Source organism: Fragaria vesca, linkage group LG3, assembly GCF_000184155.1.
Source record: "Fragaria vesca subsp. vesca linkage group LG3, FraVesHawaii_1.0, whole genome shotgun sequence".
Classification (NCBI taxonomy): domain Eukaryota; kingdom Viridiplantae; phylum Streptophyta; class Magnoliopsida; order Rosales; family Rosaceae; genus Fragaria; species Fragaria vesca.
This window is the reverse complement of record NC_020493.1, coordinates 25229538-25254611: the sequence shown is the minus strand read 5'-3', so window position 1 is coordinate 25254611 and position 25074 is coordinate 25229538. Positions and strand designations below refer to the sequence as shown.

Sequence of the window (25074 nt, the reverse complement as noted above, 5' to 3'; positions counted from 1 at the left end):
GAGACAGCTAAAGAAATTTGGGATGCTGTTAAAACTACTTTTTCAGTAGCCCAAGATGATACACGAAACTATGAGCTACAAATAGCTTCGGTTTCCACTAAACAAAATAGAGCTCCTCTTCATGGCTACTACAGCAATATGAAGAAAATATGGCAAGAGCTTGACATATTGGATCCTCTCAGACTCAAGGATGCCGATTCTATCACCTACATGGCTAATAGGGTCACCAAGCACCGTGTCTATTTCTTTTTGGCCGGGCTAGACCATCACCTTGATGGAGTTCGGAGTAGAATTCTAAACACAAAGCCATTGCCTTCTATAGAAGAGGTTTATTCTCAAGTCAGTGCTGAGCATAATAGACTCCAAAAGATGATGTCTGACACAAAGCATGAGGGATCAGCCATGATTGCTCAATACCGGCCACCACATGTTTGTAGCTCCCAGCCTTCTTCATCTACACCTCCGTTGAAATCACCCTCTCAAGACCCATGAAATGCACTCATTGCAAATCAACTAGTCATATGATAGAGACTTGTTTCTACTTGATTGGCTTTCCTGACTGGTGGGATGATCACATTGCCAATCGCAAGGAGGCCCAAGCAAAAGGAGTACGAGAGAAAGCGAACTCATTCCAACCCCATGGAAACAAGAACCCAAAGAGCTACCAGCCCAAAGGCAAACCTCAGGCCTCTCTCCAGATTACTTCGCCACACTCGCGTTCAAGTACAACTATTGTCGAACCCAGTCATGGTGATCACTCTGGTAACTCCACTTTTACCTTCATGACCACTTCAGGTACACCTATCTCTTTGCTCTCAAGTAACTCTGCCTTTAATTGGAAAGATATGTGGATAATTGATTCTGGTGCAACTGACCATATGACTAATAACTCTAGCAATATTCACCATTTAACTCCAGTTCATCGCTCTGGTGTAACTAATGCAAATGGTGATTCCTACCCCATTACTGGTGCTGGGTCTGTCACTCTTACAGACTCAATTACCCTTGACACTGTATTGCTTGTTCCCTCCTTGTCTCATAACCTCTTGTCAGTCAAACAGATAACCCAACAATTTCATTGTTGTGTAATTCTTTACCCCTGGTGTTGTATATTTCAGGACATCCTAACAGGGGAAATCATTGGACAGGGTATTGAGAAGGGGGGATTGTACTATATGGAGATGACAACTGCTGGTAATCTTCGTGCGAGTGAAGCACATCAGATTAAGAAAAAAGTATCCACAAATGAAGAACAAATCTGGTTATGGCATAAGAGATTGGGACATCCATCATTTGGATATCTCCAAACTCTCTTCCCTCAATTATTTAAGCACTGTAAAGCATCAGACTTCAAATGCAACACTTGCATTTTGAGCAAAAGTCACCGTGTGAACTACCCTTTGAGCTCTAGTAAAAGTACTGCCCCATTTGATCTTGTTCAATATGATGTTTGGGGGCCGTGTCCACCAATGCACATTGGAATGAAATGGTTTGCTCTGTTTGTTGATGATTGTACCAGGATGAGTTGGATCTACTTGATTCGGCTTAAAAGTGATGTATTTTCTGTATTTCAGACGTTTCATGCGATGATCCAAACTTAGTTCCAAAAGCCCATCAAAGTCCTTCGTACAGATAATGGTGAGGAATATGTGAACCATCTTCTTCACCAATATCTAGCTACCCATGGAATCATTCATCAGACCACCTGTCCTCAAACCCCTCAACAAAATGGTGTAGCGGAACGAAAGAACCACCACATTCTTGAAGTTGCTCGCTCCATGTTGATTGGAGCTAATATGCCTGAATATTTTTGGGGTGATGCTGTGTTAACTACTGCCTATCTCATAAACAGGCTTCCTACACAAGCCCTTCAGTCCACAGCCAAGAAAAACCATCCACTACCAAAAACACCGATCCAAGCTCTTGAAAGTTATTTGCCTTTACCACCTACCCATGCCCTTGATCCAAAGATTTTTGGTTGTGTAGCTTATGTTCATATCCATCGAAATCGGAGGACTAAGTTGGATGCTTGTGCTGAAAAGTGTGTCTTCATCGGTTTTGCTTCCACTCAGAAGGGATATCGGTGTTATAACCCCACTACTAAACGTTCCTATGTTTCAATGGATGTTACATTTTGTAAACATGAGCTATATTTTTCCCCGAAGACTCCTCTTTAGGGGGAGAGTAATGCTGAGGAAGAGCAGTCTTTAGGGGATTTCTTAGGTCCCTTAGATAACCAGATATATGAATCTACTGGAGTGAGAAGCATTGAGCGTGGATCAACTGAAATGAGTAACCCTCTACCAGCATCAGAAACAGATTCTATACTCCGTGAAAATGGCAATCAGTTGCCGACTCCAGAACCTGCAGAGATAAATACTTCTTCCCCTTCTACTACCCCATCAACACCAATGCTTCCTGAGGATGATCCGGATGTAACTGATAATCCTTTGTTTGAATCTCATGATAATTTTGAGCTTAACCCTGAAACAGAACCAAGTAACATCATAGAGATTCAGAAGTTACCATTCCGAAAAAATCGAGGTCAACCAAAGACTCAATATGAACCAGATCCTAAAGCCAAGGCCAAATATCCCATAAGCAATTACATGTCCTCCCATAGGTTATCCAAGTCATATGCGTCTTTTGTATTTCATTTATCTGCTATTGTCATTCCTAAGTAAAGTGCAGGAAGCTCTAGCTGATCCTAAGGTGGACTAAAGCTAGTGGAGGATAGAAAGTGGAAGCCTTGACAAAAGAATCACACAGTGGGAACTAGTGCCAAGACCCGTAGGGAAGAGAACAGTTGGGTGCAGATGGATCTATACATTGAAGTATGGTGCTGATGGTACACTGGATAGATACAAAGCTAGATTGGTCGCAAAAGGTTATACTCAGACATATGGCATTGATTATCAAGAGACTTTTGCACCAGTGGCCAAGATGAATACTGTCCGAGTGCTATTGTCATTAGCAGCCAACCTAGATTGGCCTCTTAAGCAGTTTGATGTAAAGAATGCTTTCCTGCATGGAGACCTGAAGGAAGAAGTCTACATGGATCTACCTCCAGGCTACTCTCTACCGTCACAAGCTGGAATGGTGTGCAAGTTGAAAAAGTCATTGTATGGACTAAAGCAGTCCCCCAGGGCGTGGTTTAGAAGATTCAGCCAATCTATGAAGCAGTTTGGTTACAAACAAAGCATGGAGACCTGAAGGAAGAAGTCTACATGGATCTACCTCCAGGCTACTCTCTACCGTCACAAGCTGGAATGGTGTGCAAGTTGAAAAAGTCATTGTATGGACTAAAGCAGTCCCCCAGGGCGTGGTTTAGAAGATTCAGCCAATCTATGAAGCAGTTTGGTTACAAACAAAGCAACTCTGACCATACGCTGTTTCTGAAGCGAAGGAAAAATAAACTTATTGCACTTATCATTTATGTTGATGATATGATTGTGACAGGTAATGACCTAGAAGAAGTGAAGAGACTCCAAGAACATCTTTCGTCTGCTTTTGAGATGAAAGATCTTGGCAGATTGAAATACTTCTTGGGGATTGAGGTGGCTAGATCAAATGAAGGCATAAGCCTATCTCAAAGGAAGTATGTGGTTGACTTACTCGTAGAGACTGGCTTGCTAGCATGTAAACCTGCAGATATACCAATGGAGCAAAATCACAAGTTAGCAGAATATCCAGACCAAGTGCCTACTAACAAGGAGAGATATCAAAGGTTAGTAGGCAAGCTGATTTATCTCTCACATACCCGACCTGATATTGCATATGCTGTAAGCGTTGTAAGTCAATTCATGCACGCACCAAGTGAAGATCACATGGAAGCGGTATACAGAATTTTGAGGTACTTGAAAACAAATCCCGGCAAAGGGATCATGTTTTCCAAAAATAACCATACGAAGATAGAAGGATACACAGATGCAGATTGGGCTGATCTGTCACTGATAGAAGGTCCACTTCAAGCTACTTTACCTTTGTGGGAGGTAACTTGGTCACATGGAGAAGTAAGAAGCAAAAAGTGGTTGCTAGATCCAGTGCTGAAGCTGAGTACAGAGGAATGGCTCATGGAATATGTGAAATGTTATGGCTTCGTCATTTGATGAAGGACTTGGGATTCAAATCCGAGTATGCCATGAATTTGTTTTGTGACAATAAAGCAGCCATTGATATAGCACACAATCCAATTCAACATGACAGAACAAAACATGTCGAAGTTGATCGACATTTCATCAAGGAGAAGTTGGAGTCAGAAATCATTAACATGCCACATGTACCTACTGAAGATCAACTTGCTGATATTCTAACCAAAGCCGTTTCTGCAAAAGTGTTCCACAGCTCACTAGACAAGTTGGGTATGCGAGACATCTATTTCCCAACTTGAGGGGGAGTGTTGAGTGAGCTGCTCCATTCAAGCAGCAAATCTGGACTACTGCTCCAACAACTGACATAATCACTTATGTAGTTAATGCAGCCGTATTGCATGACCTTTGTATTTATCTTTCATACATAGCTCTACTATTGTATTCTCCTTTCATACTTAGGTATAGGTTAATCTGTACTAGTATAAATATCCTCCAGTTTGGAGAAGAATACATCTGGGAATTATACCATACCTCTATTCTTGACAGAAGGTTCACCTGTTTGGTGTGGATGAGCTCCCAGAACAAGATCCAAGCTTTGGACACGGAACGACTGTTACAACTCTACTTGGTCTTGATCCTCAGCAGCCTCTACAAAATGCAATTGTATCAAGATTTACATCTTTGGTTAGTACTCTTCTAGTTAATCTTTATGTTCCTCTGGTTATACATGTACATAATAAGTGGTTTCTCATAAGTCGCAATCATGAAACAGTCATCCAAGGTGAGCAACAAAGTCAAATCAAGATTCAGTGCAGGAAAAGACAACTGGGATTACAAGACTGCAAATGGAGACATTCGTCACTCTGACCACAGTGAGGATAGGAACTTAAGTGCGGCTAGCACACCTAGAGGTGTTATACCTCCATCTTCTTTCATAGTACTTTCCAAGATCAAAGACAAGTTTCATAAGAATTCCAGATGTTCATAATAACTCCAAATGTTACTGTGTCTGTTGCCAACAAGTGTGAGCACAAATTGTACATGTCTCATAAGAATTCCAGAGTTAGTCCGTAACAAGTAAGATGATTTTCTAGGTAAATAATATGTGATTTTCTATAACAAAACGTGGACTCTATTCGCCAACCTTCATCATTTTATTGTTTAAGGTAGTTTCATATATATAAACATAATGGCATTGAAAGGTAAGCCGACCAAGTGTTTTTACTTGGCTGTGTTGTATATTTCTTTAGCTTTTAACTGTTGATGCCGGCAAATTGCTGGGGAAACTTAAAAGTATTGCAGACACAACATGCTCTCCAGTTCAAAGCAACGCATTCTGTCTCGGGTGATAACAGCTAGTTGAAGACATTCATGTTCATTGCAGTCGATCTACAACTCAGGAAGGCCTAGAATCGTGAATTCCAATATATACATGAGATACTTGGGAAGATGTTTCTTAATTATTCTTGAGCGTCCTATGCCTCTGAGATGCAACAAATATTTACTAGGTAATGCTCCTTTTGTTTTGGCCACGATCCTCAGCAGGGGTAGAGAGGTAACTTGTGCTACCAAAAAGTAAATTAGGGTTTGCAGGGCGTGCCACCGCGCGGACGCGGAACGAGAACGGTGCGCGTTCTTGACTTCTAATCAGGCGAAGTAGAGCTCCGGTGTCACCTCGCGGGCGAGGAATTACGAGCAAACTATCTAGTCACCTGTGAATCGATACTCACTGTTTGAAGCGAGCAGAGCAACAATTGGGAAAGAGAGGCGAGCCCAGACGGGATCTGAGATCTAAGGCGAGGTGCACTTAGAACTTAGGGTTTCAAGGATGCTTGAAGATTTGCAGTTGTTTTGTATGATTGATTGTGTGTGTGTGTCCTGCTCGAACTCCTTTATATAGAATTACTTAAGGCCACAGGTATTGGCCCAAAGCATGTCAAAGACTTATAGGAGTCTTCAACGATAAATATGACGTAGGCGATGTTAATCACTTACTGGACGTGATTAGTTGCCTCTTGATATAACTCTGCCAGCCAGGTAGCGAGATAATGTTCAACCTCCTCATAGAGACTTGAGAACTTTGTGGATGCACTCGCACTTATCCATATTAATCAAGGAATGAAATCCTTAACCAAACAATCACCTCACACTAGAGACAAACAAGTATAATTGCTAGCTTTTCAATTGATATATTGCAAGCGACGGAGTCCGCCTTGCTAGCTCTCAATTGACATATATATATAATTGATATATATATACACACCAAGCGGAGCCCGCCTCTTTCCTTCTCTCTCACGCGAGCTCGCATGCACACAATCCCCTCACCTGTAGACTTCTCTTCGCCGTCGCCTTTCGTCTAGGCAATGTGGTTAGTTTAAGATACCTCTTGCTATGGATGATGATTGAATCACGTAGACTTGCATCACGGCTCGCATGCATATAGGATAAGTATTGCTTCTGTCCCGCTATACCACATCCAAGTGCAACATACCCTTATCCATGCAATTAAGGATAACTATGCCTTTATTCAGAATGCTGGCGGGATTCTTTTCCAAGCCAAGGTGAGCAGGCGAGATGCTCCCATGCATGCACACGTGCCCTTCATGCAATTAAGGCATTCAAAATGTGGCACCGCGCGGGATGCTCTGCTCCAATTCTGGACAAGGACGATTCGAGGCGCGAAGTAAGTCGGGGTCGAGATGCTGCCAACCGACACACTCCTAGGTCGAGCGTGAGATCAAGTCCGGTTGCACCGCCAAACACTTCTGCATGCGAGCGGCCTATTTAAACACAGCCCAATGGCAAAGCGCGCGGATTGCCCCTCTCCGAGTCGGGATGCGGCGCGAGATGCTGTCGAGATTCCATTGAGATGCCATCGAGATGCTCACAAGCCAGGCACGTGCTCCAAGTTAGGCGCGAAATGCTTTCGAGGTCGAGGCTCGAGCTTCTGTGTTGAGGTCGAAGCTCTTTGAGCCGGTCATGAGGCCAAGTCGAAACCTCTCTTCTCCTACGCTGTAGAAACCTCTCAAGCTTTAGATTTGGGTGTAAACACCTTTCACAGAACTAAAACACTGTTCTACAGTCTACACCAGTTCAACTCACCAATATGTATGCTCAAGGTACCTGGTTGCTTACTTCCTCAGTCCAAACTAGTTGCTGGTAAATGCTAGAGGGTACTTATGATTTTTCTTTTTTATGGTACTTATGATTCTTGTACTATCTCCTAGCTGTCTAATTAAATAGAAATCTAATGTATTTTACGTAATTGTAAACAAATCTCCATGATCAAATATCACCTAGCATAGTCTTAGAAAATCATCTGTGAATTGCAATGTACTAAAAAGCAGCTTTTTATGCTTATTTCATTGTTAATGCCATTAATGTTGTTGAATTTCTGGATAATTACTTGTCTAATCTGTTGTTTACAGTGAAGGTATGGCCTGATGGAAGTGATCCTCGATTAGTTGAAGACATGGTACTGAGCATTTGGAGGATAATTTTAAGGCTATATATGAATAATGCTACCAATATATCAGATAGCCTGAAAGATATCATCTCTTGTTGTCTTTGAGCTTCCTGTGCCATAAGACGTTCAACGAATGTTGACTAGGTATGGATTTATTCGACATTAATGCTCCTCACCCATGAACAAACTACATGTGCACCTCATCCACGTAATTCTCTTATAGGGCTTTTCACATCATAAACACACACCGATATGCTCAAGCTAGCTAGCTAGCTGGTTCTGAAGATCTCAAATTCTCGACGATGATGTAATGAGCAAATGTTAATGTGTTGAGTTGCTGCCTTGGGTTTCTCAGTGGAAGGAGCAGGTGTATATATATGTATGTCCTGAAGTCTCCTGAATGGGGAGTTTGTTGTACTTTTCATTTTATTGTTACTTTCTTCTTTGTGTAATTAATCCCCTAGTCCAATACTAGTTGCTCAATCTCATGTTAAATGGATGAAACGTTCTTGAATCCCCTATGTTTTTACTTTTTACACAGCAGTCTTGATAGGAAATGCTTTGCTCTTTAACCGCATACTTTCCACATTCAAATTCCAAGTGCTTACTGTAAAAATGCACACATATGCTTCTTTAGAAAACAAAAAAGGTGCATTTACAACTTAGAAAACACCAATGACTTTTGCTTAGATGCTACCAAGAGTGTAAAAGCAAATGATATGATTACCTTATTTTATAATTGGAACTTCTTGGTTTATTTTGGGGGAAGGATTGTAATGTGTATTCCCAAGTTCTGTAAAAACTATCTTAAAACATCTTCAGAAGTTTGAGACTTGGAAGTTCTTAATGAGATTCTGTTAAGTGTCTCTTCTCCTACTTCAAATCTTCTTGAAACATGTAAACTTGTAAAGAAATGCAAACCTTGAAACAGAACACATACATTATGTGAATATTTTATTTTATTAATAGAAAAAGAAGAAGCCAACTGTGATGACATATTGGACAGCGTCAACAAATTTGGCAAGTTTTTGAGGAAGATGAGAGATATTTTTGTCTTTTTAGTACGATTTTCAGGAAAAAGACTGCTCATTTTCTCCATGAGTATGTAAGAGAGAAGACTGGAGCCCTTTTAAAACCATGATGGCTCATATCATTGAGGTGTCAATTCAAGCTTGAAGGATGTCAATGGATGATACTCCACCAGCAGAGGAGCTTCTAAACAAGTTTCAACTACTGGAAGAGGGTCAGGAACACCGCAAGCAAGAACTGCCAACCCTGTTCATCAGGGACTACTCTTATTCCTATGCTGAGCTGGAAAACCAAAGAGCTTTCTCAGTTTTGCCGCAGTATTCAAGATTCTTTTCAAAAAGTAGAATCAGCAGTGGCAGTCAGCTGCCATCAACTCTGAACTTCAGTAATCACCAGTGTCTGAACATATTGCAGTCAATGGGACAATCTGTTTATATATTTGATCTAAACTGTCGTATAATTTACTGGTGAGTAGCTCAGCTTCTTGGTTTTTCAGGATTTGAGTGAAGTTTTTCCTATTTCCTGCTCTGCTTTCATTATAGTTTTTTGGACTATGGGGTTCTTGTTTGATGTCAATTCTGGTTACAACTGCTAGTTCTCTAGGTCAATAAGTTGTAGTTCAGAAATTAGAAGAATGATTAATTTTGCAGGAATAAAGCTGCTGGAGATATATTTGGTTATTCTTTGGCAGAGGCCCTTGGACAGAATGTCGTTGAGCTCGTGGCAGATCCCCAAGCCTTTGCTGTTGGACACAGTATTGCTCAACGTCTCACCATGGGGGAGAGCTGGACAGGGCAGTTCCCAGTCAGGAGCAAAATGGGGGAATCGTTTTCAATCTTTACCACGAATACTCCATTTTGTGATGATGATGATGGCAATTTTATTGGGGTTATTTCCGTCTCAAGTAAGGTCCACCCTTTTCAAGAGAATAGGGTTCACCTGTTAGGTGTTGATGAGCTCCCAGAACCAGATTCAATCTTCGGCCCTTGTAACACTGTTGCAACTCAACTTGGTTTTGATCCTCAGCAGCCTCTACAAAATACAACTGCATCAACATTAACAACTTTGGTTAGTCTTCTACTTAATTTTTATATATGTTCATCTGGTTATGCTTGTGCATAATAAGTGGCTTCTCATAATTACGAAACAGGCAGCCAAGGTGAGCAACAAAGTCAAGACAAAATTCGGTGTAGGAAAAGGCAACTGGGATTGCATAACTGGGAAAGGAGACAATCCTCAGTGTGACCATAGTGAGGATGGGAACTTAAGTGCGGCTAGTTCACCTAGAGGAACTATTACTCCATCTCCTTTCGCTATACTTTCCAAGATCAAAGACAAGTTTCATAAGAATTCCAGATGTTCATAATAATTCCAGATGTTACTGCATGACTACATCTGTATCCAAGTGTCATAAGTTAATAAAGTTTCTTAAGAGTTCCAGATTAATTCCAGAGCCAGTGGGATGATTTCCTAAGAAAATGATATATATGTAGTTCTCCGTAGCAAGATGCAGATTCTATTTGTCAACCTCTATCATTCTATTGTTGAAGGTAGTTTCATATAAACATTATGGCATTGGAAGGTAAGCCAAGTGTTTTTCTTTGGCTGTGTGTTCTTTTTTCTTTTGCTTTTAACTGGTGATGATCCAGCTTGACAGCAAATTGCTGGGAGAAATAAAAAAAAACTATTGCAGACACAGCAGTGCTATCCAGTTCAAAGCAGCTGGCACGTTCTGTCTATGGTGACAGCAGCCAAAAGAAATTGTAGACCAGCTGCAGCCTTGTGTGCAGTGGTTTGCTGCTGCATTTACATTAGCGAATGAAGCAGCATTTTGTGATAGTTCCACAGTACCACCTGGTACTAGAAAATGTTACTGGTACTTAAAATACTATCGCTTTTTCTTAATCAGCCGTAAAATTAATCATATAATGTGCTTTACAAAACGCAACTTTAGTTTCGCGATCTGATGTTCGGATATACATCACCTGGCCTAGTCTTAGCAAAATTGTAATAATGTACAAAAAGGCAATTCTTTTGCTTGGTTATATTGTGAATGCCGTGAATGTCATTTTTGGGTTGTTTATCATGATTCATGAAGGTATGCTTGATGAAAGTGTTCCTCAGTTAGTTGAAGACATGCATGTTCATATATAGCAGTCGATCTACAACTCAGAAGGCCTAGAAGGCTAGAACTTACCATATGCAGGATGATTTAAGGCTCATGAATCGTGAAGTCCAATACTCCAATATATATATATGAGATATTAAGGAAGATGTTTCTTGATTATTCTCAAGCTTCCTATGCCTCAGAGATGCACAAGCAATGTTGACAAGGTAATGCTCCTTTCACAGAACTAGAACACTATTCTGCACCAGTTCAACTCACCGATATATATGCTCAAGGTACCTGGTTTCTTAAGGTCAATCATGATGTAGTGCCTAAAGACTAAAGTACTAATTAATGTGTTTTGGTTAACTGCCCTGTGCCATTCGGTGGAAGGGATAAAATTTCCTAAAGTTTGCAGAATGGAGGGCTTGTTATCCTTCTTTATTTAATTTGTAATTGTCTTAAAATAGGTAAGCAATCCCGTACTCTACTAGTTGCTCAACTTTATGAGACATGACAATTATCTGAAGTGGAAAGATATTCATGGATCACACGTCTGTTTATAGCTTAACTGTTTTGTAGGTAGTAGTTTTCCTGCAAATCATTTTCATTGGAAGTACATACTTTCCTTTTCCCAATCACAAATGTTTTCTGCAAAAGTAATCGAAACGCTTTGTTAAAAGAACACTAGTGAAGCGCTTCTAACCAATTATCTTGTTTAGGCAGATAGGTTGGCTATAAACACTATCAAGTTACTCAGCCAGTTAGGAATTCAGCTAACTGTTCACTTACCTAGCTTTCTGGGCTTATATTTCATCAGAGATGTACATTATCCTTTAGGATGGATGGAACCCAGAACCTACTACTAGTCATAATCTGGGCTTCTGCTGTCTGTTTGTCCCATATAGTTGGATGTTTCAATCTGATGAATGGCTCAAGATATGAGATGGTGATGTTGGATACCTTAATTTGTGGTTATCATTCTCAATTGTAATTCATAAATCCAGCCAGCGCATGAACAATAACAGTGGACATATGAACAAACATAATGAAGAAGAAAAATAATGGGGAAAATCAAAATCACCACATGATAAGTTGGAATAGATAAGATAATATGATAAAGTCAACTTGATAGGTCAGTCTGAGGTATAATATACTGGGTTAGGTATATACGAGATAAATAAGGTTATTTTAGAGCAGAGTGTCTTGTCTATTTTATGGTAAAAGTTTAGCCCTGATGGTAACAATGGAAGTGTCACTACTCTCTAAGTCTCTAGTATAATAAAGTATTATGATTATTGTACCTAATAATTATAAGATATGATTATGCTGATTGTCCCTTTCACTACAAAGATTGTGTGCTTGCACGTCCATTTTCATGTAGTGTACGCAAACTAAATTTGAAGTTCTAGTTAGAACTTTTGCTCCACAAAGAGAAAGATCAAAGATGAGTCGAGCAAAGGCTGCGAAGCAACTCACTTCTTGCTTCCAAATCCGAAACTGTCGCATGAAGAACCACCAAACTGTTTGTGTGGAGCTCAAACATATCTATATCAAATAACGATTAACAATCGTTTTGTTAAGGTTCGAGAGATATCGTTCATCTAAATCATTATTGACTGTTTTTGAAAAAAAATTATTAGTGATTATTAGTAATGCACTTTGAAGCTGCTCAGAGTGTGTGTTGTGTTAGGGTATCTCAAAATTTCACATACCCATAAATTAATGTATGTGAAATGCTCAAATTATGCACTGAAACATATTGCCTGACCATTTTGACAGCTTCATGACACTCGACCATAGGCCACTGATACTGGTTGACGACTAGTATTCATTATCAGTATTTCAATAATTATAACAATATTATAGTACCAAGGTTTGAAAACTTGTTAGACCTTACTCGGACAATGGACATGCTTCTAGCGCCTAGACGGGTTGGGCGGACTTGTTATAGAACATTGTCTAGTACTTTAGGTTATATAAACAAGAAAGAGTTACATGCAAGACACAATAATTCATTATTACATGGAAGAATTTCCTAAATTTTTTTTAAAGGTAAAATAGTTTATTGATAAACTTAGGCCAGAATGACATCAAAACACCATTACATTAGACAATTAGCTCACTTATTAACAAAAAAAACATAAGACCAGAGCCAAGACGTTATCCAAGCCTCATGAATCCATCTAACTGAAGCTAGCTTGGTTAGTCTGTCAAGTTATCCAAACACTGTGACTTAAGCCACAGTCAGGTTTTAGGTCTAACAACCAAATTCCAAAAACTGACTTTTTTTTTTACTTGAGGCTAGGCCCAGGCCCAAGAACCCGAGTCCATCCCCAAACCCTAGCAGATTGCATTGTCGCACGCCGACACTCACTGATCGCGCTGACGGCGACCAAATCAGCTCAGGCACCAGAGTCCATGACAATACTGACATCATCATTAGATCCTGAAGATGCCCAACGCTCTTAGCTTCAAGCTTCGATTCAGGTCTATTGACCCGAGACCTAGCTCCAAACCAAAAAGGGAGAACTCGATCCTTGACAACAACCATTTTTCCCTGCTCCCAAACTTTTTTCGTCGACATAGTAATTTCCGGCATACCAAACATCCCAGATTTAGCGTCGACCTACACAAGCATCGAAGCTGATTCCACCTTGAAATTCCACTCATTGGAATTTGTTGTCCAACCAGCAGCCAGCGATTCGAAACCACCTACCTTGATGGCTTTCTTCGATGTCCCAAACATCAATTTTCCTTCATTGGAGTCTTCCACACCAACAAAGAACCGCCGCGTCTGAAGGCCTTGAGAGGATTGCTCCTCTTGGTGTTGTCGCCATCGAGAAACTGCCATAGGATGGTCGGGGGAGTGACAGGCTCTCCACCGCCGCGAGAAACCTTGATCTAGGAAACCCTAGAATGCTGAAACGCTCCGCGGAAGCCGAAGTGTGTTAGAAAATATGTATATAGGATATTTAGAAAGAATTTCCTCATTACAATCGACTATTATCTATAATCATTAAAAACTTAATTAATCATCAACCTAAACACAAAATCTATGTTGAATCTATGAAAAGAAAGACACCACAAATTCCAAATTAATGATGCAAATTTTTATAAAAGCAAAGTCAACACTCAAATTAGGGCTTATGTGTCTTCTCTTCATCCTCACTTTAGTCCAGAGGTTCAATGAACTTTCATGGCTTTAAAGGAAGAGACTACTTCAACCAAAAATTCTTGTCCAATTGTGGAATAATTCTTATCTAGATTTGGTTTCTTAATCAGTCATATACTTATCTGACTAGACAGTTTAGGACCAAAAGAGTGCACACTTTGCTTGTGATATGCATGAAGTATGAAGCAAAACCGTCCTAAGTGATCAGCTCATGACCTAACCTTATCTTGCCCTTAATAATATATAGGTTTCTCATTACATTTCAATGCAGAGAGTTGAGGGAAAATTGGAAAAATGATATAAAAAAAAAAACCCAGGGACTAAGTTAACTATAAAGTCGGTTCAATTGCAAATTAACTAATTAAGTAATCCAAACCTCAAGTAACACTTGATTCAATATTATCAAACATGATTTGAAGCAAATTTAGAGGAAGAAACTCATGATAAAAATAGTTCTTGCCCTTGTTTGCTTGGAGCTCCAAACTTCATGTATGACTTGTAGGTGAAATTGCAAATTAAGTAATACAACCCTCAAAGGTAGCCCAATAATTTTTTAAACATGAGTTTGATGCAAAATTAGAGCAAAGAAAGTCTTGCACCAAATGGACGTTACCCATTTTGATGAAACTAAAAAAAATCCAAAACAAAACAAAAAAACCAAAAGGAGCGGTAGAATTGAAAAGAGGAGTGGAAAGAGCTAAATTAGTGGGGGCCTTTATGTGAAAAGGCTGCTTGAGAGGCTCACCCCAACTCTCAGCGTGGAAACCACGCTGTTTTGTGATTGGTCAAATCCGTGCAACCCCAGAACCATGATTGGTTGTTAAACCCCCACGCCAAGTGTCTAGCGCGTGACCCAATCATTTGGAGAGTGCAGCAATATAAATATTTTCTGGTCTCCATGGTTTTTAGATTTCAGATGACGATGACGATGACGGAGATTAAAATCGAAAAGTAGCAATATAGAGAGAAGAAAAACAGCAAACCGCCCAAAAACAAAAGTAGAGAGAGAGAGAGAGAAGAGAGAACCAAAACCCCTCTGCCCTCTCTCAAACAAAAAAAAAAGAAAAAAAGAAGAAAAGAAAAGCCAAGTAAGTAATCGACTGCTCTAATAATCAAGAACAGAGAACGAAAGGTCGGGTCTTTTGGTGATTATTATCTTCATCCATTTCTCTGACTCTCTGTCTTATCAATTTCAACCCTTCTTCCCATACTTTAGATTGTTATCTGGGTACCCATCATTTTCTTTTATTTAGCTTTTAATTGTTTGGATCAGAGTTGAGGGTCAGTTAAAAACAAGAGAATGAGAGACTCATGAACCCTTTTCCTCCCTACTAAGATTTTCCATTTTCATTTACAAGTGTGGGGTGAGTTTTGGTTAATTTTGTTTCAAAGTTTCGACCTTGAAATGGCCACTCCGCCGCCGGCGGAGGAGCTTCTGAAGAAGATCCAGGTACTGGAGGAGGGTCAGGAGAATCTGAAGCAGGAGATGTCCAAGCTCCGGCATACTTCGGATGCTAAGTCGGAGCATCCGAGGTCCCACTCTGTCTCGCCGCAGCGGTCCAGATTCTCGACTTTGCCCAAGAGGAGAGTCGCCGGCGGCGGCGGCGACGCGGCGGCTTGGAAGAAAGGGTCTACCTCTTTTCGGCATTCTTCGCCGCTGCAGAGGGAGAGCCGCAGCCATGATCCTCCCACTGGCGGCAGCACCGGCAGTGGGAAGCGCGGCGGCGGCGGCGATGATTTTAGAGGTGGAGGTGGTAGCGGGCCATCGGCGGTGAACTTTACTGATAGGCAGTATCTGAATATATTGCAGTCCATTGGGCAGTCTGTGCATATTTTTGATCCTCATGGTCGTATAATTTACTGGTGAGTACTTGCAGCTTAGCTCAATCAAAGTCTTGGTTAAACAGATTATTTTTATTTTTTCTGTTTCGGTAACTTTTTCGGATTGTTGTCTTTGCAAATGTGCAATGGTGGTGCTCTTGAAATGAGTTTGACTTGTGTATAACTTGTGGTTGTCAATTTGGGATGGTAGTGGAACTATGAGTTTCGCTGAACCTGTATACGTTCCACATTGATTTGTTTATGTCTAAAAGTTCTGTATTTGGGGTTTTGGTTTTGTGTTAGAAGGTTTTGTAATGGTAAATGTGGGATGATTGAAATTCGCAGGAACAAAACTGCTGAAGCTCTATATGGTTATTCGGCGGCAGAGGCCCTTGGACATAATCCCATTGAGTTGTTGGCAGATCCCCAGGACTATGTTGTGGGACATAATATAATTGATAGGGTCACCAAGGGGGAGAGCTGGACAGGGCAGTTCCCTGTCAAGAACAAAAAGGGGGAGAGGTTCTTAGCTACTGTGACGAATACTCCATTCTATGATGATGATGGCACTTTTATTGGGGTTATTGCCGTGTCAAGTGATTCAAGGTCATTTCAAGAAATGAGGGTCCCTTTGTCAGGAGTGACGCACCCTGAACCAGATTCAAGCTTCAGTCGTACTAAAGCTACTGTTACAACGAAACTTGGTCTTGATCCTCAGCAGCCTCTGCAAACTGCAATTGCATCAAAAATTACAAACTTGGTTAGTCCGATCATTTTCCGTGTTCGTGAGATTTATTATTGCATGCTGTATCTTGAGTCTTGATTGTTATAGTCGTGAAACAGGCGTCCAAGATGAGCATCAAAGTCAAGTCAAAGATTCGGGCAGGAGAAAACTATATGGATCGGGAAGGTGGGAGCGTTGATAGTCATCATTCTGATCATGGTTTGGACTTTGACCATCGGGAGGATGCAAATTCAAGTGGGGCTAGTACACCTAGAGGAGATATAGCCCCATCTCATTTTGGTGTGTTTTCCCAGATGGATGAAAGGTCTCCAGGAAAACCCTCCAGAGATTCTGGCGATGAAAGTGAAGGAAAACCGCCAATCCATAAGGTAATATCGTCAAAGGCAGAAGCGTGGATAGGTAAGAAAGGGATAACTTGGCCATGGAAAGGAAATGAGCGAGAAGGGTCAGAGCCTAAGACCACTCGTTTTGTTTGGCCTTGGTTGCATAATGATCAAGATAATGATACAGTTCCTCAGAAGAGTAGTGGTGGTTTAAAACCTGACAATCATGGAAATGAAAGTAATCGACCTGCAACTAATGAGGCTTCAGGATCCTGGACTTCCTCGTTTAATGTTAACAGTACAAGCAGTGCCAGCAGCTGTGGAAGCACCACCAGTACTGTGAATAAGGTAGATGTGGACACTGATTGCTTAGATTACGAAATCTTGTGGGAAGACTTGATAATTGGAGAACAGATTGGGCAAGGTAATCAACTCTCAAGTGACCAGTGCATGCTGGTGATCATAGTATTCCTGTGAAGTATTTTTAATATCTAGACTGCAAAGCATTTGTCCAACAGACCAATGGTGTTAAACTGAATCCTCCAACATTTATTTGATTTTTTTTAATCAATCATTGTTTTCACGGAGCAATATTCACACTGTTTATTGGGACATGTTCAATCCAAAGATGTCCATCTGTAGGTCATGTAACAGTCCATTTTCAGTAGCCACAGAATTGGTGATCTTGACCAAACATAGTTTCTTTGTCTTTTAGCTCCTTGCCTCTGTGAGTTTATTCTTTGGTGTTTTGCTTGGTTTCTGATATCTTTTTTCTGTTTGTCTTCCGTCTGCAGGTTCATGTGGAACTGTATACCATGGTCTGTGGTACGGATCAGTATGTTCTTTTGCTCTATCTATAGCTACATGAAAACATTTCTGACTTAACTGAAGTTATAAGTTGATGTTATTATTTTTAATTACACTACTGTAGACAAGATGTAGTTTGCAACCAGTCCTGCTTAGCAGAAACACTGCTTCCTAAACTGTCTTGCCCAGTTAAAAAAAAAAAAAAAAAAAAACCTAACTCTCAACGGTTTTTATGTTGGCAACTTATGCATATAGTGTGAAATTGGATGAGATGTCAAATAACTTATTCGAAGTCTATTGTATGGTGTTTGCAGTACAAAGTGAACTCTTTTCTTATATTTTAATTATTATAATTATATAAACATGTAGTGATGGTGCATTGGAAGATCTGTCTTCTGCTCTTATTATTTATGCTATTACAGGACGTTGCTGTTAAGGTATTCTCCAGGCAGGAATATTCAGAAGATGTGATACTTTCCTTCAGACAAGAGGTGTGCTTCTTAGCTGCTCAATATCAAACTATTTACGTGTGAAGTTTCAAATATACAGTGTAGATTTCTCTTCATGAGTGTGGGATTAAATAATGCACATAATTTTTTTTTTGTTGAAAACGGGTGTTAATGCACATTTTATATCACAAGGAACTTGTGAATCTTGACTACACCATACCATTGTGTTACAAAACTGATGCAGGGCAGAAACTGAAAGTTTCTGTCTTGTGGCTAGATCAGGGATAAAGCTCTTGAGAACGAAGATCTCAAGAGAAGAACAAACAATAGGATAGAGAGATATTTGCTGTAGGGATTAAAGAAGGAACGATATATTGAGTTCTAGGGCAGAATGTCCCAAAGAAACTCTATGTATAATTTTATTCAAAATAACAAAGCTAACTTACAAGACTCCAAAAAGCTATATATATAGGTAATAGGAAACCCTAATAAAAACAGGAACCTAAAAGACTTAAGAATAATAAAACATAATAAAGAAAATAATAAAAGATAATAAACTCCTAATTAATTTAGGAAACTTTGGATGCTCCTGCATCAAAAACATTCCTATAAGACACTTTGTATTGGTTTTATTATTAGTTTTCTTAATTCTGATATCACTTTGCGGTGTTGTTTATGAAGGTATCTCTAATGAAAAGGCTTCGACATCCAAATGTTCTACTTTTTATGGGAGCTGTGACTTCTCCCGAGCGTCTTTGTATCGTAACAGAGTTCCTCCCACGGTCTGTTCTCAACTACCCTTTCCAAAAGCTCTTTATTTGCTAGTGTTTGTAATCTATGTCTTTAGTGTGACCTATATAACAATAATCAATATAATACTCACTTCCTTGTAACGTATTTCTTGAGCTTACATTATTTCTCGTATGCAGTGGAAGTTTGTTCCGGTTACTACAAAGAAGCACAGCAAAACTAGACTGGAGACGACGTGTTCATATGGCTCTGGATATTGTGAGTTATTAAATCACCGCTTCTCATCTGTTATGGCTTGTTCCTTTTATGGCGGAAAACAAAGAAAAGGAACTAAGATGATTATTTATGATGTTTGTTATACATCATTATTTTGTTTTTCAAAATCAATCTCATTTTTTTTTCCTTTGGCCATATACGTAAGGTCTCAGAATTTTATGCCACACTTCCATATGGCTCAACAATTGTGGGCATCTTGGGGATCCACTACCTTGATCCATGCCTGGAATATCATAATTTTGTTATTGTGAACTTATCAATTGTTCTTATCCTTCCTCAGGCACGAGGCATGAATTATCTTCATCATTTCAACCCTCCAATCATCCATCGAGATCTGAAGTCTTCAAATCTCCTAGTTGATAAGAACTGGACTGTCAAGGTCTGCCATTGGTTATGTTTCCCACGATTTGATGTTATATTGTCCAATTTGCTTTCTTGTTTTTCCTTCAGATTCTATGGCATTTATATATAGTTTAAGCTGGACATTTGAATTATCTGACCAGGTTGGTGATTTTGGTCTTTCACGTCTAAAGCACGAAACATTTCTCACAACAAAGACGGGGAGGGGAACGGTATTTTAACTGCCATTTTTTATTTCCTCATTAAAAGAATTTTAACAGTTGTTACAATTTTATTTATTTTCCTGGAAAGGCAGATCTACTGTATGGGCTAAATTTTGAAGTCCGTCATTTTTCTGTTTTGTAGCCTCAGTGGATGGCACCAGAAGTTCTACGCAATGAACCCTCAGATGAGAAGTATGTTTTGATTGTTCATCAGGATATAGTGTCTTTATCCCTTCTGCTTTGTCCAAACTAGATTTAACAATCTAAGTGCTGTGTATAGGTCGGATGTATACAGCTACGGGGTGATATTGTGGGAGCTTGTTACTGAGAAGATCCCTTGGGATAATCTAAACTCAATGCAGGTATTGTTTTCTTTTGAAAATGTATCAAGACACTAAAGGAGGAAAAAATGTAACAGCATTTTTTGTGATATATGTTTTTCTCTTTGGTCTGAGCATTTCTGTTATAATTCAAGAAATTTGTAATACATTCTACTTTCTCATGGTATTTGATTTTGAACAATGCAGTTGTTGAATCTTCAATTTAACACATGTTTGATTCCAACATTGCCTATTTTTTATTTTTTTTCTTGAGAAATGAAACGAGGCTTTTTAGTGTAATATTTTTGGTCTTGTCATTTCTCTTTTATAATGTAAAGGGCTATGACATCTTGCACATATGAACAACATTTTCTTTAGGATACTTGCAGGTGATTGGAGCTGTAGGGTTCATGAACCAAAGACTAGAGATCCCAAAAGATATTGACCCGCAATGGATTTCTTTAATTGAGAGCTGCTGGCACAGGTGGGATTCTTTCCTTACTTCTTAACTGGTACTCCTTTAATAGATCCAAACATTGAATTTAATTATGTGAAATGCTACCTCTCAACGTGGATCAGCTTATTTCAGATCACTTTCTTGATGTCATGATGCTTATACACATTCCTACTATAATTGCAAAGTTCATGCCCATCTTTCTGCATCTCATTTGCTGATGGGTGCATATCTTGATGTTACACTACCTGTTTTCTAGCCAGCATTAGCCTAAAAGTGGTTTGCATTACCATCATTATTGTGTTTCATCAAGTGCAATAGTTGTACAGTTTTACTTGTTAGGTTTCTGTATATTATATATCTCAAATGAATTTCAGATGCTTGTAAATTGAACTTAGGATGATTTTATATCTTCTGAGCAAATGTGGTCTGGCATTTCATGGGTCATATGATTTCATTGAACCATGGTAAAATTGCTAATGTGCTAATTTCAATTTCATCATAACTAGTGATCCTGCTTTGCGGCCAACATTTCAAGAGCTGCTGGAAAAGCTTCGAGATCTGCAGAGACAGTATGCCCTTCAATTCCAAGCAGCGCGCTCCGCCGCAGGTGATAGCACCCAAAAAGAACAGTAGTGGTCTTACTCTTTGTGTATAGGATTTCATTACTTCATTTACCACATTGGGGATGAAGATAAAGCAGGCCACCGATTGAGCTACTTGCACTTGTTAATGACAAGTGGTATTGCAACAACGATAGCCACTGAGGGGTTTGTGGTATTGGAACCACAGAATTCAAAGTGAGATGGATTGTTGTGAGCTACCTAACTTTAGATGGTGATGGTTTGGTTGTGTGATGCTTGTTTGCTCACTGACATAAAATTTATCTCCAAAGTGGTGTTGTGTAGGACAGGCAGTCATGCCTGTTTTGATCATGTCTCCCCATTTTGTTGTTTTATATGATGGGAAAGTTTCAGCACCACTTGGACAAAATTGTTGTACAAAAGGGGGGAAAGAAGATACTTCACTGTTAGTATTCAGTTGAGTAAATATAGTGGATCAAACATTTTGCTTATTTACCCTTTGTGCTATTTCCAGTCATCTTAGGATGTTCCGCTTTGCTCTAATTGTTCCCTTTGGATTTAATAGCTGAAAGTTCAAGTGCTTTAGTTGGTCTTTGAATGACATGCTCAAGGAGCTGGCATTTCACTTTGGTGAAAATGACAAGATTATCTTTACAGACCGTTGCTGTCATGTGGGTACTGATCAAATTCATTAGATGAACATGTAGTGATTGATGTGACAAACCATTTGAGGCAAAACTGAAAAGCGAATAGAATTGTCAATTGTGGGATTTTCTGTCTTACTGAGTTACTGCCACTGGTTTTTGTTTTATTTATTGCTAAGCAACTCAGGATGTCATGTTTAACTTTATATAGATTAGTACAGCGAAATCATTATTCGTTACAACAAAAGAGCACACAGAACAACCTTAAGTCTCTACATATACAACTGCCTTACAAAGGAACAAAAGAGCACTAGCTATCGTCTCCTCAAGAATTTACCACAACCCCACCATTAGGATGAATGACTTGGCCGGTTATGTAATAAGAGAAAGCATTGGAACTTTGGAAGCAAGGAAGACATAGGCAGGCGCAACCTCACAGGGCAAACTCTGCAGTCTCCTCCTCACCAAAAGATGCTGGAATCAACGGGGTCCATATTGGTCCAAGAGCTACACCATTGACGCGGATGCCTTTGTTTACCAGCTCAAGTGCCAGTCCTCTCACAAAAGCCACAATGGCGCCATTGGTTGCTGTGTAATCAAGCAGCTTGGGATTTCCCTCTTATAGGCCACAACTGATGTCGTGCATATTATGTTGCTTCCTTTTTGAGTTCTTTCATGTGCTTCAAAGCATGCCTTGCCATGAAGGAAGCAAAGATGTAGGTCTTGGTCTAGAACACCCTTTCAATACGAGCCTCATCAATGTCTTGCACCGAGCCGGTCTTGTACTGCTCAACCGCATTGTTCACCAGAATATCAATGTGGTTGTACGCTTTCACCACCTCCTCCACAACCCTCTTGTAATTCTCATCGAGACCAAGATCAGCTGCAACTGCAATAGGGTCCGGTCCTTGGCATCTGAAGTTTTCACCTGCTTGATCGTTTCAAGCATTTCACGTGCATCCTTGTCCTCCTGGCCCTTCACATAAGTAAAGGCCACTGTTGCACCCTCCTGAGCAAAGTAATGACACACCTATCTTCTTATCCCCAGTCACCAGCGCCACCTTCCCTTGGAGCTTGTTGGAGGGTTCGTAATCGGGGTTTGAGAACTGAGGATTAGGGTCCATGGCATGTTCTTTCCCAGGCTGAGCTTCTTGCTTTTGAGGAGGCATTTTCCTGGCCAACAGAAGACATTGTTGCAAAGACTCTTAAGAGGTCTCTTCTGTATTTGACAGTGATTTGACAAAGTGGGGTTTTGGTGGACACAAAAGGAAAGCTGACAAGGACCTGGGGTTTAAGGCTCTTATCTTACTGCTACTGCTTATGTCTCAAACAACGTTTTTGAGTTCAATAATTCTGCTACTCGAGTTCAATGTTATGTTTTGTCTAAAATGACATGATTGTATGGGTGTGTAGAGCATCAGCACCAAAAACTCTGATTAGGCAAAGCACCTAAGTAGGCAATGAGGCTATGAGCTAGGAGCAGGAAAGAGTTTCTTATGTAATGGGATCTTGTGGCTAAAGGGAGCTGATAGGATTGACTAACATTCACCACTGAAAAGCTGAAATGAATCTGTCAATTGACAAATCCAAAGGATTAGGTCGAAGGCAAACAAGTGAAGACCAACGATTGCATATATCACCAGTACTACAACATACTACACAATTGATGTAGCATTCAACAACCAAAACTTGAAAACTCAATTCACACAAAACAGTACTTTGAAGCCAAACATGCGAAAACCAAGCATCACATATATCATCAGTACAACAACATATTCTGCGATGGACACATCTGAATATCCAATGGCATTAGCAATCAAAATTCGAAAAACTCAAATCCTTGCAACATATCCATTATCCCTAAAGCTGACAGGCTAGTCATATATCTAGTGAAGCAAGTGTCGAATGGCAGCAACAGCATCACCTTTGTGCTCCCTCAAGGTCCTCTCAGCCACCAACTTGTCCAGCTCTAGTTCATTAGCAATTATCTCGACATCGCGTGGATTGATCTTCACAGTAGCCAATTCTTTCTCCCTGCAAAATTGTAACCAAGCATTGAGCTACATTACTGCTCATGCTTCACTTGACACTAATTTTCACAACTAAATAGCAATTCAACATTTTCGTACAAACTAGATCATATCAAAAATAATCTATCCTCTTCCTAAACTACTACTCAGTAAAATTAAGAAAGGAATTCATCGAAAATTGAAAAGGAAAACAAGAATGAATGAGGATGGTAACCTCTTTCTCATGGCTTCCAAGTCGGCTTCGGAGGTGGCAGCGATGGAAGCCATGGCCTCCTGGACACGGGTGGAGTCGAGCTGGCGATCTTCGACGCGGTCAGTGAGCTTATCGAAGGCTTTGCTCTGTTGCTGCAAGTCCTTGGAGTCCTCCATCCTATCAATTCCTTCTTCTCCTGCGCCCTCCATTTTCACTGATTCTGATTTCGACTTTCTCTGTGAAATTGATAAAACCCTACATTTTGCCCCTTTTAGGGGAGAGACTCAAGTCGGGTTCAAATTGGGCCTGGAGACCAACAATCTGTGTTTGTTATAAGACAAAGCCCATTCATCAGCCGTTATCATTTTTTTTTTTGTCTTTTTTTTGTACTGTTTGAGCACACTAGCTACGACTACATTTCTTCAACTATTTAATCAAAAATTCTTAAAAAGAATTTGGATTTGGATCGGATTAAATAGCGAAAATTATTGTACGTATCAAGGTTTCAAATGAACCGATTAATTAATATGCAATCTTAGCATTTGATTTGATCTAGTCATCCACGTGACACTGTCATACGTACATATATATACACACGTCGTTATAAAAAATGAAATTTAAAAAGCTAATCCAAGTGTTTTAAACACATGAGGTGAAGACCAAGATTGAAGAATATGTTTTTTTATTTTTATTATGAGCGCTTAAACAAACCGGTCGGAAATCAAAAGGCCAGATGAAAGAATTCAAAATTTACAGTCTTCATTCTATTAGACATTGGATCGTGCATGAAAACGTTGTTCCTTAATGAACCAAATTTAAAGTTGATGGTCCAGAACCAGCAATTTTGATCCGAAATTAGCTGATGATCCACATGGATTTGTTTTCTTTTTGCTAACAATATCACATGGATTAACTTATTCAAGCCATTAAGTATAGTTATAGAACAGCTGAATTGATCGAGCCCTCGCGTTTGCTTTGATATTTTGCATACATGCAGTACGTTCTTTCAGGTTTCCAAATGAAAACGAGTTTATTACTTAGTGGTTGAGCAGTAGAGAACTGGGACTATGTTGTCATAGTCCAGGGAGTACAGGATTATAAATGCACCGGCTAATTATGATTCGATCTTTCTTTCTCAAAATGAGATTTCAAGTTTGAAATTCTCAGCATTTCATTAATCCAAGTGTCGCAGAAGTCCACACTTGCATCTCTCAACTGCCTGCATTTATGTTACTTACTGAGGAAGT

At 39.7% G+C, this 25074-nt stretch overlaps 4 protein-coding genes and 1 pseudogene across 4 annotated transcripts; 3 read left to right on the top strand and 2 right to left on the bottom strand.

Annotated features, from left to right (window-relative positions):
* The first annotated feature begins 19 nt into the window (after nt 1-19).
* LOC101306317 lies at nt 20-1235 on the top strand. Its single transcript, XM_004295028.1, has 2 exons — nt 20-795; nt 1149-1235. Exons 1-2 carry the CDS (start codon nt 489-491, stop codon nt 1154-1156), a joined length of 315 nt encoding a protein of 104 aa, XP_004295076.1. The 5' UTR covers nt 20-488; the 3' UTR covers nt 1157-1235.
* Nucleotides 1236-8722: 7487 nt separating this feature from the next.
* Nucleotides 8723-10103, top strand: LOC101305737. Its single transcript, XM_004295026.1, has 3 exons — nt 8723-9053; nt 9237-9654; nt 9737-10103. The coding sequence occupies exons 1-3, from the start codon at nt 8737-8739 to the stop codon at nt 9950-9952; spliced, it is 951 nt and encodes a 316-aa protein (XP_004295074.1). The 5' UTR covers nt 8723-8736; the 3' UTR covers nt 9953-10103.
* A 5170-nt stretch (nt 10104-15273) lies between these two features.
* Nucleotides 15274-21455, top strand: LOC101305446. The gene is made up of 14 exons (XM_004295025.1): nt 15274-15577; nt 15620-15731; nt 16035-16449; nt 16533-17181; nt 17552-17592; nt 17987-18055; nt 18695-18795; nt 18943-19021; nt 19320-19418; nt 19543-19611; nt 19745-19794; nt 19883-19964; nt 20312-20406; nt 20886-21455. The coding sequence occupies exons 1-14, from the start codon at nt 15274-15276 to the stop codon at nt 21010-21012; spliced, it is 2292 nt and encodes a 763-aa protein (XP_004295073.1). The 3' UTR covers nt 21013-21455.
* Nucleotides 21456-21929: 474 nt separating this feature from the next.
* Nucleotides 21930-23414, bottom strand: LOC101312241 (annotated as a pseudogene).
* Nucleotides 23231-24080, bottom strand: LOC101305152 (huntingtin-interacting protein K-like). Its single transcript, XM_004295024.1, has 2 exons — nt 23849-24080; nt 23231-23638 (listed from the first exon to the last, which is right to left on the bottom strand). The coding sequence occupies exons 1-2, from the start codon at nt 24034-24036 to the stop codon at nt 23491-23493; spliced, it is 336 nt and encodes a 111-aa protein (XP_004295072.1). The 5' UTR covers nt 24037-24080; the 3' UTR covers nt 23231-23490.
* Nucleotides 24081-25074: the final 994 nt, after the last annotated feature.